This window comes from Ranitomeya variabilis, chromosome 2, assembly GCF_051348905.1.
Source record: "Ranitomeya variabilis isolate aRanVar5 chromosome 2, aRanVar5.hap1, whole genome shotgun sequence".
NCBI lineage: Eukaryota > Metazoa > Chordata > Amphibia > Anura > Dendrobatidae > Ranitomeya > Ranitomeya variabilis.
The window spans coordinates 116,159,023-116,172,983 of NC_135233.1; the positions used below are offsets into that span (position 1 = coordinate 116,159,023).

Consider the following 13,961-nt stretch of genomic DNA (forward strand, 5'->3'; position numbering starts at 1 on the left):
CATGTGAGATGGGAGTATAAAGAGCTATTCCCAGGCCCCTCTTACCTCCCCTGCTCTCCATGTTTAGACTGCACACTCCACCCGGCAGGAGGACCTGTAGACTGTGGTGATGTGGCCATGAGATCACTACAGGCCGGGGTATGGAGGCTACGCTGAGTGACCGGCTGGCATTATCAGTGCAGCCTGTAGTTTGTGGCCTCCTGACTGATCAGTATGATGCAGTGCTGACTGCGGAGCTGACAGGAGGGTGAGCTTATAGGGAGGGGAGAAGTCACCCCTAATTCAGGCTGTCAGCCGGCGCCCTGTGCTAAGGCATGCAGTGCCGCTGCTTGTAGCCTATGGGGGAGGATGGTGCGTGAAATCATTTCTGCATATACCTTTAGCCAGCGGTTTCATGTAACAAAAAAAAATAATCAATTATTACGCTATGTAACACTGCAGTAAAATATTGGCCTACAATGTCATTTTAACCAATTTTTTTTCCTAGGAAAGTAGTACTGTACTTTTTTTTTCAGACATGGGCTGATCTGTACAAGTAATTGAAAGCATAACTTACGCTCCAGCAGCTTTACCACAATACATTGGACCAGTATAAAAATTCTTATTCGTGGACTCCACCCTTCTGTCAAATCTATGTTTTATGGCAGCCATACAGTCATTCAGCAGACAGCCATTATCGCTCCTCACATGCCGGCCAGCGAGGAATAAGCCGCTGCCAGACACCTCGCAAAGCAATTTAACCCCTTTCATGCCGTGGTCAATAGCAGCCATTGCATTTAGGTGGTTAGCCAGAAGGGGCTCCCTCTGTAATCCTCATCGGTCCATCTGTGACATGATCATAGCATGGCAATAGTGTGATCATATTAATAATCCATACAGCCCCCAAGGGCTGCACATGTGCTAATAAAGGAGTTTCCTAAAGATAGCAAGTTATCCCATACCCTCAGTGATGCCAAGAATGGCTGTCTTAAAGGAGTGGTGGTCAAGGCATTCACCTCAGAGTTCTATTTACGGTCTATAAGACTACCCAGATATGTGGTAGTACTCTGCTCTGTTTTTTCTAGCAGTCCCACAGACAATGAAGGGTTCAGCAGTGCTTACGTGCCTCCTCCATTCTATTCAGATAGAGCTATGCAGAGCCGTGTTCTGGGGATCTGAAGGTGCCCCAACAGTCAGATCCCTATTCAAGTACGAAGAAGTGGCAAAGACACTCACCTGTCATGATTCTCAATGGCGAGAGAACATAGCCCAGCATATATGAGAACTAGCTCTTGGAAGATGGAAACTATACTGACCATGAACTAAACCTGCCGCACAACTAGAAGTGGCTGGGTAGCATGCCTACGTTTTTTTATCCCTAGATGCCCAGCGCCAGCCGGAGAACTACCTAATCCTAGCAGAGGAAAAGACAGTCCTGGCTCACCTCTAGAGAAATTTTCCCAAAAGGCAGACAGAGGCCCCCACATATATTGGCGGTGATTTTAGATGAAATGACAAACGTAGTATGAAAATAGGTTTAGCAAAATCGAGGTCCGCTTACTAGATAGCAGGAAGACAGAAAGGGCACTTTCATGGTCAGCAGAAAACCCTATCAAAACACCATCCAGAAATTACTTTAAGACTCTAGCATTAACTCATAACACCAGAGTGGCAATTTCCGCTCACAAGAGCTTTCCAGACACAGTAACGAAACAGCAGCTGTGAACAGGAACAAAATGCAAAAACACACAAGGACAAAAGTCCAACTTAGCTGGGAGTTGTCTAGTAGCAGGAACATGCACAGAAAAGCTTCTGATTACATTGATGACCGGCATGAAACTGACAGAGGAGCAAGGTTATATAGCGACTCCCACATCCTGATAGGAGCAGGTGAACAGAGGGGATGATGCACACAAGTACAATTCCACAAGTGGCCACCGGGGGAGCCCAGAATCCAATTTCACAACAGTACCCCCCCCTCAAGGAGGGGGCACCGAACCCTCACCAGAACCACCAGGGCGATCAGGATGAGCCCTATGAAAGGCACGGACAAGATCGGAGGCATGAACATCAGAGGCAGTGACCCAAGAATTATCCTCCTGACCGTATCCCTTCCATTTGACCAGATACTGGAGTTTCCGTCTGGAAACACGAGAGTCTAAGATCTTTTCCACAACGTACTCCAACTCACCCTCTACCAACACCGGAGCAGGAGGCTCAACGGAAGGCACAGCCGGTACCTCATACCTGCGCAACAATGACAGATGAAAAACATTATGAATCGAAAAGGATGCAGGGAGGTCCAAACGGAAGGACACAGGGTTAAGAATCTCCAATATCTTGTACGGGCCGATGAACCGAGGCTTAAACTTAGGAGAAGAAACCCTCATAGGGACAAAACGAGAAGACAACCACACCAAGTCCCCAACACAAAGCCGAGGACCAACACGACGACGGCGGTTGGCAAAAAGCTGAGTCTTCTCCTGGGACAACTTCAAATTGTCCACCACCTGCCCCCAAATCTGATGCAACCTCTCCACCACAGCATCCACTCCAGGACAATCCGAAGATTCCACTTGACCGGAGGAAAATCGAGGATGAAACCCCGAATTACAGAAAAACGGGGACACCAAGGTGGCAGAGCTGGCCCGATTATTGAGGGCGAACTCCGCCAAAGGCAAAAAAGCAACCCAATCATCCTGATCCGCAGACACAAAACACCTCAAATATGTCTCCAAGGTCTGATTAGTCCGCTCGGTCTGGCCATTAGTCTGAGGATGGAAAGCAGACGAAAAAGACAAATCTATGCCCATCCTAGCACAGAATGCCCGCCAAAATCTAGACACGAATTGGGTCCCTCTGTCAGAAACAATATTCTCCGGAATACCATGCAAACGAACAACATTTTGAAAAAACAGAGGAACCAACTCGGAAGAAGAAGGCAACTTAGGCAAGGGAACCAGATGGACTATCTTAGAGAAACGGTCACACACCACCCAGATGACAGACATCTTCTGAGAAACAGGCAGATCCGAAATAAAATCCATCGAGATGTGCGTCCAAGGCCTCTTCGGGATAGGCAAGGGTAACAACAATCCACTAGCCCGAGAACAACAAGGCTTGGCCCGAGCACAAACGTCACAAGACTGCACAAAGCCTCGCACATCTCGTGACAGGAAAGGCCACCAGAAGGACCTTGCCACCAAATCCCTGGTACCAAAGATTCCAGGATGACCTGCCAACGCAGAAGAATGAACCTCAGAGATGACTCTACTGGTCCAATCATCAGGAACAAACAGTCTACCAGGTGGGCAACGATCAGGTCTATCCGCCTGAAACTCCTGCAAGGCCCGCCGCAGGTCTGGAGAAACGGCAGACAATATCACTCCATCTTTAAGGATACCTGTGGGCTCAGAATTACCAGGGGAGTCAGGCTCAAAACTCCTAGAAAGGGCATCCGCCTTAACATTCTTAGAACCCGGTAGGTAAGACACCACAAAATTAAACCGAGAGAAAAACAACGACCAGCGCGCCTGTCTAGGATTCAGGCGCCTGGCAGACTCAAGGTAAATTAAATTTTTGTGGTCAGTCAATACCACCACCTGATGTCTGGCCCCCTCAAGCCAGTGACGCCACTCCTCAAAAGCCCACTTCATGGCCAAAAGCTCCCGATTCCCAATATCATAATTCCGCTCGGCGGGCGAAAATTTACGGGAAAAAAAAGCACAAGGTCTCATCACGGAGCAGTCGGAACTTCTCTGCGACAACACCGCCCCAGCTCCGATTTCAGAAGCGTCGACCTCAACCTGAAAAGGAAGAGCAACATCAGGCTGACGCAACACTGGGGCGGAAGAAAAGCGGCGCTTGAGCTCCCGAAAGGCCTCCACAGCATCAGGGGACCAATCAGCAACATCAGCACCCTTCTTAGTCAAATCAGTCAATGGTTTTACAACATCAGAAAAACCAGCAATAAATCGACGATAAAAGTTAGCAAAGCCCAAAAATTTCTGAAGACTCTTAAGAGAAGAGGGTTGCGTCCAATCACCAATAGCCTGAACCTTGACAGGATCCATCTCGATGGAAGAGGGGGAAAAAATGTATCCCAAGAAGGAAATCTTTTGAACCCCAAAAACACACTTAGAACCCTTCACACACAAGGAATTAGACCGCAAAACCTGAAAAACCCTCCTGACCTGCTGGACATGAGAGTCCCAGTCATCCGAAAAAATCAGAATATCATCCAGATACACAATCATAAATTTATCCAAATAATCGCGGAAAATGTCATGCATAAAGGACTGGAAGACTGAAGGGGCATTTGAAAGACCAAAAGGCATCACCAAATACTCAAAATGGCCCTCGGGCGTATTAAATGCGGTTTTCCACTCATCCCCCTGCTTGATTCGCACCAAATTATACGCCCCACGGAGATCAATCTTAGAGAACCACTTGGCCCCCTTTATACGAGCAAACAAATCAGTAAGCAGTGGTAACGGATATTGATATTTAACCGTGATTTTATTCAAAAGTCGATAATCAATACACGGCCTCAAAGAGCCGTCTTTCTTAGACACAAAGAAAAAACCGGCTCCTAAGGGAGATGACGAAGGACGAATATGTCCCTTTTCCAATGACTCCTTTATATATTCTCGCATAGCCGCGTGTTCAGGCACAGACAGATTAAATAAACGACCCTTAGGGTATTTACTACCCGGAATCAAGTCTATGGCACAATCGCACTCCCGGTGCGGAGGTAGTGAACCCAGCTTGGGTTCTTCAAAAACGTCACGAAAGTCAGACAAGAATTCAGGAATCTCAGAGGGAATAGATGATGAAATGGAAACCAAAGGTACGTCCCCATGAGTTCCTTTACATCCCCAGCTTAACACAGACATAGCTCTCCAGTCGAGGACTGGGTTATGAGATTGCAGCCATGGCAATCCCAGCACCAAAACATCATGTAGATTATACAGCACCAGAAAGCGAATAACCTCCTGGTGATCCGGATTAACACGCATAGTCACTTGTGTCCAGTATTGTGGTTTATTACTAGCCAATGGGGTGGAGTCAATCCCTTTCAGAGGTATCGGAGCCTCCAATGGCTCCAAATCATACCCACAGCGTTTGGCAAAGGACCAATCCATAAGACTCAAAGCAGCGCCAGAGTCGACATAGGCGTCCGCGGTAATAGATGACAAAGAACAAATCAGGGTCACAGATAGAATAAACTTAGACTGTAAAGTGCTAATTGAAACAGACTTGTCAGGCTTCTTAGTACGCTTAAAGAATGCTGATATAACATGAGTTGAATCACCACAATAGAAGCACAACCCATTTTTTCATCTAAAATTCTGCCGCTCGCTTCTGGACAGAATTCTATCACATTGCATATTTTCTGGCGTTTTCTCAGTAGACACCGCCAAATGGTGCACAGGTTTGCGCTCCCGCAGACGCCTATCGATCTGAATAGCCATCGTCATGGACTCATTCAGACTCGCAGGCACAGGGAACCCCACCATAACATCCTTAATGGCATCAGAGAGACCTTCTCTGAAAATCGCCGCCAGGGCGCACTCATTCCACTGAGTAAGCACAGACCATTTGCGGAATTTTTGGCAGTATATTTCAGCTTCATCTTGCCCCTGAGACAAGGACATCAAGGCCTTTTCCGCCTGAAGCTCTAAATGAGGTTCCTCATAAAGCAACCCCAAGGCCAGAAAAAACGCATCCACATTGAGCAACGCAGGATCCCCTGGTGCCAATGCAAAAGCCCAGTCTTGAGGGTCGCCCCGGAGCAAGGAAATTACAATCCTGACCTGCTGTGCAGGGTCTCCGGCAGAGCGAGACTTCAGGGACAAAAACAATTTGCAATTATTTTTAAAATTTTGAAAATGAGATCTATTCCCCGAGAAGAATTCAGGCAAAGGAATTCTAGGCTCAGACATAGGTGCATGAACAACAAAATCTTGCAAATTTTGTACCTTAGTGGCGAGATTATTCAAACCTGTAGCTACACTCTGAAGATCCATTTGAAACAGGTGAACACAGAGCCATTCAAGGATTAGAAGGAGAGAAAGAGAGGAAGGCTGCAGTATAGGCAGACTAGCAAGTGATTCAATTAAGAGCACACTCAGAACTAGAGGAAAAAAAAAAAAAAAAATTGTAGCAGACTTCTTTTTTCTCTCCTTTCTCAGCCAGTAATTTAACCCTTTTTTGGGCCGGTCAAACTGTCATGATTCTCAATGGCGAGAGAACATAGCCCAGCATATATGAGAACTAGCTCTTGGAAGATGGAAACTATACTGACCATGAACTAAACCTGCCGCACAACTAGAAGTGGCCGGGTAGCATGCCTACGTTTTTTTATCCCTAGATGCCCAGCGCCAGCCGGAGAACTACCTAATCCTAGCAGAGGAAAAGACAGTCCTGGCTCACCTCTAGAGAAATTTTCCCAAAAGGCAGACAGAGGCCCCCACATATATTGGCGGTGATTTTAGATGAAATGACAAACGTAGTATGAAAATAGGTGTAGCAAAATCGAGGTCCGCTTACTAGATAGCAGGAAGACAGAAAGGGCACTTTCATGGTCAGCAGAAAACCCTATCAAAACACCATCCAGAAATTACTTTAAGACTCTAGCATTAACTCATAACACCAGAGTGGCAATTTCCGCTCACAAGAGCTTTCCAGACACAGTAACGAAACAGCAGCTGTGAACAGGAACAAAATGCAAAAACACACAAGGACAAAAGTCCAACTTAGCTGGGAGTTGTCTAGTAGCAGGAACATGCACAGAAAAGCTTCTGATTACATTGATGACCGGCATGAAACTGACAGAGGAGCAAGGTTATATAGCGACTCCCACATCCTGATAGGAGCAGGTGAACAGAGGGGATGATGCACACAAGTACAATTCCACAAGTGGCCACCGGGGGAGCCCAGAATCCAATTTCACAACACTCACCGTTCCATTAATGTTCTTTATTTGGAAATCACATAAAAAGTAAGGAAGTGTGAAGAGGAGACACAACGGACGACGGCCGTTTCGCGCTTCTACGTCTGACATGCACTGTGAGCTGTGAGGTCTAATATAGACAGGTGTGTGCCTTTCCAAATCAAGTCCTATCAGTTTAATTAAACACAGCTGGACTCCAATGAAGGAGTAGAACCATCTGAAGGAGGATCACAAGGAAATGGACAGCATGTGACTTAAATATGAGTGTCTGAACAAAGGGTCTGAATACTTATGACCATGTGATATTTCAGTTTTCCTTTTTTTTATTACATTTGCAACAATTTCTACATTTCTGTTTTTTTTTTCAGTCAAGATGGGGTGCACAGAGTGTACATTAATGAGAAACAAAAATGAACTTTTTTGAATTTACCAAATGGCTGCAATGAAACAAAGAATTAAAAATGTAAAGGGGTCAGAATACTTTCCGTACCCACGGTATAAATCAAAAATCACAATAATCAAAGCACACTTATCTTGCTTATTCTGCGGCAGACAGTAGCTTTTCCGCTATGTGGGAAAATGGTCTTAAAAGCTCCACATGCATCAATGGTGTATCAAATCTGCAACACGGTCATTAGTCCACATGGATTATATGAATGGAGCATAGCCATCCCTATCCTCAGGCATTGCTAGCAGAAGGACTCTGATGCAGAATCTGAAGGCAAGGCTGGCCACACAAGCCTTTCTGGTATAGCCAGGGGCTACAGACTGAAGCAAACAGCCTCATAGGCATACATTGGATCCCAAACAATCCAGAAGCAGTGGTCCGCATATGGACTGTGAAACGTAGACTTATGAAGCCAGCCTAAAGCTGGGGCTACACATAGGCTTTGGCCTCGACATGGGTCACGCAGCCAAAGATCACAAAGTGACGCTGCTATACTGGAACATATTGCAGTTGAATAGCAGAAATCCCTTGGCAACCATGACAAGCAAGTCAGTACCATGCTGGTCTCAGTACCCTAAAAGGCACAATATGACCCCATTCACATGTATTACGCGGTGATGTAGCAGCAGCATAATAGCAATCATTGGCCTTAAATCTGGGCAGAATCCCATGGTAACTAAATATCACCCAGCTTCCAAGCTCCGAGGTGACAATACCTCACAGCCTCTGCTGCCATCTTGTGTTTAGAACGTCAAGTGACAATGCCTGTAGACATCCGGATCAGCTGAATCCATACTACTGGGACCTGCAGACACTATAGATGCCTCCACATTTGGTAGAGAAGCGAATGCACACATGTAGTCAGTTTTGGGGTACCTACAACATTGATAACTTTTTATTGCATTATTTGTGAGACATGCAGAAAACAAAAAACGGCAATTTTGTTATCACTTCCCCACAGAATAGAAGTGATAACTTATTAATCGTGGGGGGGCGATCTCTAGTACCCATGCCAATTGGGAGAATGTGAACCTTTTATCCCCTTTTAGAACAGAGTGGCAGTGCATATGTCTGACTGCTGCTTCATTCATTCCAGACGGCGCTGATGAGCAGTACGCTCTGCTTTTTCTGGAAGAACCATAGAAAATAGATAGAGTGGCGATTGGGGGTCTGACCTCCCATGCAGTCATGTAACAGGAATAAAAAGACCCCATTCTGCTGATCGGTGTCCCAGCGGTCAGCATTTGGTTTTGCAATACTGCAGCACTACCACAATGCACAAAAAAATAAAATCACACATTGCGGCATTAATATATATTGGAGCAGTGTCGCTGCGGCGGTGGTTAGCGCACAACCCTGCTCCTTTAAAGCAAAAGTTAGGGCCCACTGAGATTCGTTGTGGCAGTGGCGTCATACAGTCTGGTCAGACTGTTACATGCCTGCAGCATTAGAGCAATGTATGATTTGGGAAGTGCTGTCCGTTCTCTTTTTTGAGTACAGCACTACCACAATGTGAGGGCATAATGCAGAGCAATGCCAAAATGACATTACTGTGCACATATTTCATCTTATGTCACTTATAACCGATTCAGGGTGACATGAAGCAGTTTTCCATCTCTGCTCAGTCTTTTACGCTTAACATTTGTGAAAATGACAGATTAATGGTGACTTCTAACTAATAAAAAGCTAAAATTCTAAAGGTATTAACAGATTAGGCTACATGCCCAAACGAGTATTGACACCTCTCCTGCCATCTGGTTGCTGCTTTCACACTAAATATTTTACACCTATTCTTCAGATTATTTTCTATGTAGAAAAACTGTAGACGCCTTTACAAAACAGATAATTCTAAGACTGGCTCACAGGCCATTAATTACATAGGAGAAATGCAAACAGGAAAGAGTACATAGTGTATATCCCTCTGGACTATGCTGGGATAGCTCCCAATGCAATAACACTAATTGTCAAATGGTGGGGGAGGGGGATTATTGATTTTAGGCATGTGGGAAGGTGAAGATATCCTGGCACTCTGTTATTTTTTAAGAAGTAGAAAAATGATTATAGTTTAGAGTCTGACCGGTTTCCAATGCATTTGCTTCCAATTATTCAATAAACATGGCAGGGAGTGGGGCATTGTACTATCGAACATGCCATAGGTCTGACACCGCTCGCAGTACCTAAGACAAGCTTTTCCATTTAAAGATGCATGCTTCTCCCTAAACCACTAAAAAAAAAAAAAAATAATAATAAGTTAAACTCCATCTTGCAGATACAGTGGGGCTGCAGCTCGGTCACGTAATATTTGGCACTTCATATCGGTCTCTGCATTCTGTCTGCTTAAATCAGTGGTCGGCTGCAGTGGTCATAGGCAGATATTAGCTTGCAAGCTAACGCTACAGAGAAGCAGTTTGTAATTCCCAATCAGGCCGAGATCATGTTCCTTTAGCATTAGCCATCTACACGATATGAAGTATTAGGACACATCCTTTATATGCCTATATGCAGTTTAGTGAGCTTGGCTTACCCTCCCTGGGTCCATCACTGAGTCTCCACTGCTACCTCGGTTTCCATTGCTTGGCTGCAACTATGATGTCACGTCGACTTCGCTGCAGCCAATCACTGAGCTCAACAGTTCTGCCCATGTAAACGGCACAAACTGCTCAGAGCCACTGAGCTTAGTGATCGGCAGTACTGATGAGCGAGTATACTCGTTGTTCGGGAGATCTCCGAGTATTTGTTAGTGCTCGGAGATTTAGTTTTCATGGTCTCAGCTGCATGATTTACGGCTGCTGGACAGCCTGAATACATGTGGGGGTTGCCAGGTTGCTAGGGAATCCTAACATGTATTCAGCCTGTCTAGCAGCCGTAAATCATGCAGCTGCGTGGACAAAAACAATCTCCGAGCACACACAAATACTCGGGAGACCACCTGAGTGACGAGTATACTAGCTCATCACTAATCGGCAGCTGTGATGTTGACGTGACGCCACTGTTGCAGCCAAACAACGGAGATTGTGCGATTACACACCACTAGATCCCAGGAGAGTAAGCAAAGCCCAGCAGATGACTCCTCCTGACGCCACCTCTCCGATTTGTGTATTTGCATGGAGCATGGAGTCCTAAGCAGCCTAGTGCATAACCTCATAGATTACAGTAATGCTTTTAGGAATTGCTGTGCAGCATATTATTAATAGTGTATAATATATTAGTAATCTGTAAAATGAGGCTCATGTTTTATTGACCCTTATTATAATAAATGCCATGTTTGTGGATTCCTGTCCCCTACAGAAGCAGATGGTGCTGGCAAATGGCTTGAAGTTCATGCATTTGCAACATAAAAAGTGGCAATTTTTGTAAGTTATTTCATGTTTTCCCGAGCTGCCAGATCATTATTATATAACTCATCCAGAGCTGCATCTACTCTTTTGCTTGCGACTACACTGAACCAGCAGGGAACGTGGGGTCCAGCATACTCGGAGATACTAGTAGACCTGGGAGCTCATCTCTGACTGAAAATAATGCAATTCAAGATAATAAAATCCACACGACAAGAGACAGCAGAGGTATTGAGGCCAAGTTCCCACAATGACTATTTGTGGGATTTTGAAGATCTTACAGCGACGATTTAGGTTGCTTGCAATAAAAACGCATGTACAAAAAAAAATTTACTCAAAAATGTTTTTGTTCTTTTGTGTTTTTTTCTCTCATTTTCTCATCTCCTATTTCAACTGCATTTCCATTGTGGAAAGCCATTCAATGCTTTTTTTTTTTTTTTTTTTTTTTTTACCTGCAGATTACAGTTATGTCCATATATATTTGGACAGAGACAACATTTTTCTAATTTTGGTTATAGACATTACCTCAATGAATTATAAACAAAACAATTCAGATGCAGTTGAAGTTCAGACTTTCACCTTTCATTTGAGGGTATCCACATTAAAATTGGATGAAGGGTTTAGGAGTTTCAGCTCCTTAACATGTGCCACCCTGTTTTTAAAGGGACCAAAAGTAATTGGAGAATTGACTCCAAGGCTATTTCATGGACATGTGTGGGCAATCCCTTCGTTATGTCATTCTCAATTAAGCAGATAAAAGGCCTGGAGTTGATTTGAGGTGTGGTGCTTGCATTTGGAAGGTTTGGCTGTGAAGTAAACATGCGGTCAAAGGAGCTCTCCATGCAGGTGAAACAAGCCATCCTTAAGCTGCGAAAAACAGAAAAAACCCATCCGAGAAATTGCTACAATATTAGGAGTGGTTAAATCTACAGTTTGGTACATCCTGAGAAAGAAAGAAAGCACTGGTGAACTCATCAATGCAAAAAGACTTGGGCGCCCACGGAAGACAACAGTGGTGGATGATCGCAGAATAATCTCCATGGTGAAGAGAAACCCCTTCACAACAGCCAACCAAGTGACCAACACTCTCCAGGAGGTCGGCGTATCAATATCCAAATCTACTATAAAGAGAAAACTGCATGAAAGTAAATACAGAGGGTTCACTGCACGGTGCAAGCCACTAATAAGCATCAAGAATAAAAAGGCTAGACTGGACTTTGCTAAAAAACATCTAAAAAAGCCAGCACAGTTCTGGAAGAACATTCTTTGGACAGATGAAACCAAGATCAACCTCTATCAGAATGATGGAAAGAGAAAAGTATGGTGAAGGCGTGGTACAGCTCATGATCCAAAGCATACCACATCATCTGTAAAACACGGCGGAGGCAGTGTGATGGCTTGGGCATGCATGGCTGCCAGTGGCACTGGGTCACCAGTGTCACTGGCAAAGAAGCAAAGAAGTGGAATATTCTTGAATGGCCAAGTCAGTCACCTGATCTCAACCCAATTGTGCAGCATTTCACTTGTTAAAGACTAAACTTCAGACAGAAAGGCCCACAAACAAACAGCAACTGAAAACTACCACAGTGAAGGCCTGGCAGAGCATCAAAAAGGAGGAAACACAGCGTCTGGTGATGTCCATGAGTTCAAGACTTCAGGCACTCATTGTCAACAAAGGGTTTTCAACCAAGTACTAGAAATGAACATTTTATTTAAAATTATTTAATGTGTGTCCAATTACTTTTGGTCCCTTTAACCCCCTCATGACCCAGCCTATTTTGACCTTAATGACCTGGCCGTTTTTTTGCTATTTTGACCAGTGTCCCTTTGTGAGGTAATAACTCAGAAACGCTTCAACGAATCCTAGCGGAAGTTTATTAACCCCTTCACCCTCGGAGCTTTTTCCCTTTTTTTAGTTTTTCGCTCCCCTGCTTCCCAGAGCCATAACTTTTTTATTTTTCCGTCAATATGGCCATGTGAGGGCTTATTTTTTGCGGGACGAGATGTGCTTTTGAACGATATCATTGGTTTTACCATGCCGTGTAACAGAAAACGGGAAAAAAAAATTCCAACTGTGATGAAATTGCAAAAAAAGTGCAATCTCACCCTTGTTTTTTGTTTGGCTTTTTTGCTAGGTTCACCAAATGCTAAAACTGACCTGCCATTATGATTCTACAGGTCATTACGAGTTCATAGACACCTAACATGTCTAGGTTATTTTTTATCTAAGTGGTTGAAAAAAATTCCAAAGTTTGCAACAAAAAAACATTGCGCGATTTTCCAATACCCGTAGCGTCTCCAATTTTTGTCATCTGGGGTCAGGTGAGGGCTTATTTTTTGCCAATCTGGCGTTTTTAATGATACCATTTTGGTGTAGATATGTTCTTTTGATCGCCCGTTATTGCATTTTAATGCAATGTCGCGGCGACCAAAAAAACGTAATTTTGGCGTTTTGATTTTTTTTCTCGCTACGCAATTTAGCGGTCAGGTTAATCCTTTGTTTTTATTGATAGATCGGGCGATTCTGAACGCGGCGACACCAAATTTGTGTATGTTTGATTTTTTTTTAATTGCTTTATTTTGATTGGGGCGAAAGGGGGGTGATTTAAACTCTTATATATTTTTTATATTTTTAAAACACTTTTTTTTAAATTTTGGCATGCTTCAATGGCCTCCATAGGAGGCTAGAAGCATGCACAACTCGATCGGCTCTGCTACATAGAGGTGAAGTACAGATCACCTCTATGTAGCAGAAATCCAGGTGTACTTTGAACGCCGACCACAGGGTGGCGCTCAAAGCAATCGGCCATCAACAACCATAGAGGTCTCAAGGAGACCTCTGGTTGTTATGCCAATGCACCGCTGACCCCCGATCATGTGACGGGGTCAGCGGTGCGAGTACCTCCGGCCGCGTGGCCGGGAGCGCTAGTTAAATGCCGCTGTCAGCGCTTGACAGCGGCATTTAATTAGTTAATGGGCGCGGGCGGATCGCGATTCCGCTCGCACTCATTGCACGCACATGTCAGCTGACATGTCGCGGCTTTGAGGTGGGCTCACCTCCGGAGCCCACCTCAAAGCAGGGGATCTGCCAGCTGACGTACTATTCCGTCAGCTGGCAGAAAGGGGTTAACCCTTCAGGTGATTCACAGCAGCAGAAGCAACATGGAAGGAAAAAATGAACATTTAACTTTTTAGTCACAAAAATGATCTTATAGCAACAATTTTTTTATTTTCCCAAGGGTAA

At 44.6% G+C, this 13,961-nt stretch overlaps 1 protein-coding gene across 6 annotated transcripts in view; it reads right to left on the reverse strand.

Annotated features, from left to right (window-relative positions):
* NINL (ninein like) overlaps positions 1–13,961 on the reverse strand; it is a 145,635-nt gene that overhangs the window by 65,900 nt on the left and 65,774 nt on the right. Inside the window, exon 1 of one of the 6 annotated variants that reach the window (XM_077282854.1) lies at positions 9,907–9,957. The exons of the other annotated variants lie outside the window; for them this stretch is intronic. Within the exon in view, the coding sequence (XP_077138969.1) occupies positions 9,907–9,921 (15 nt within the window). The 5' untranslated portion in view covers positions 9,922–9,957. Of the gene's footprint in view, positions 1–9,906; positions 9,958–13,961 lie in introns of those variants that run through there. 6 annotated transcript variants of the gene reach the window in all.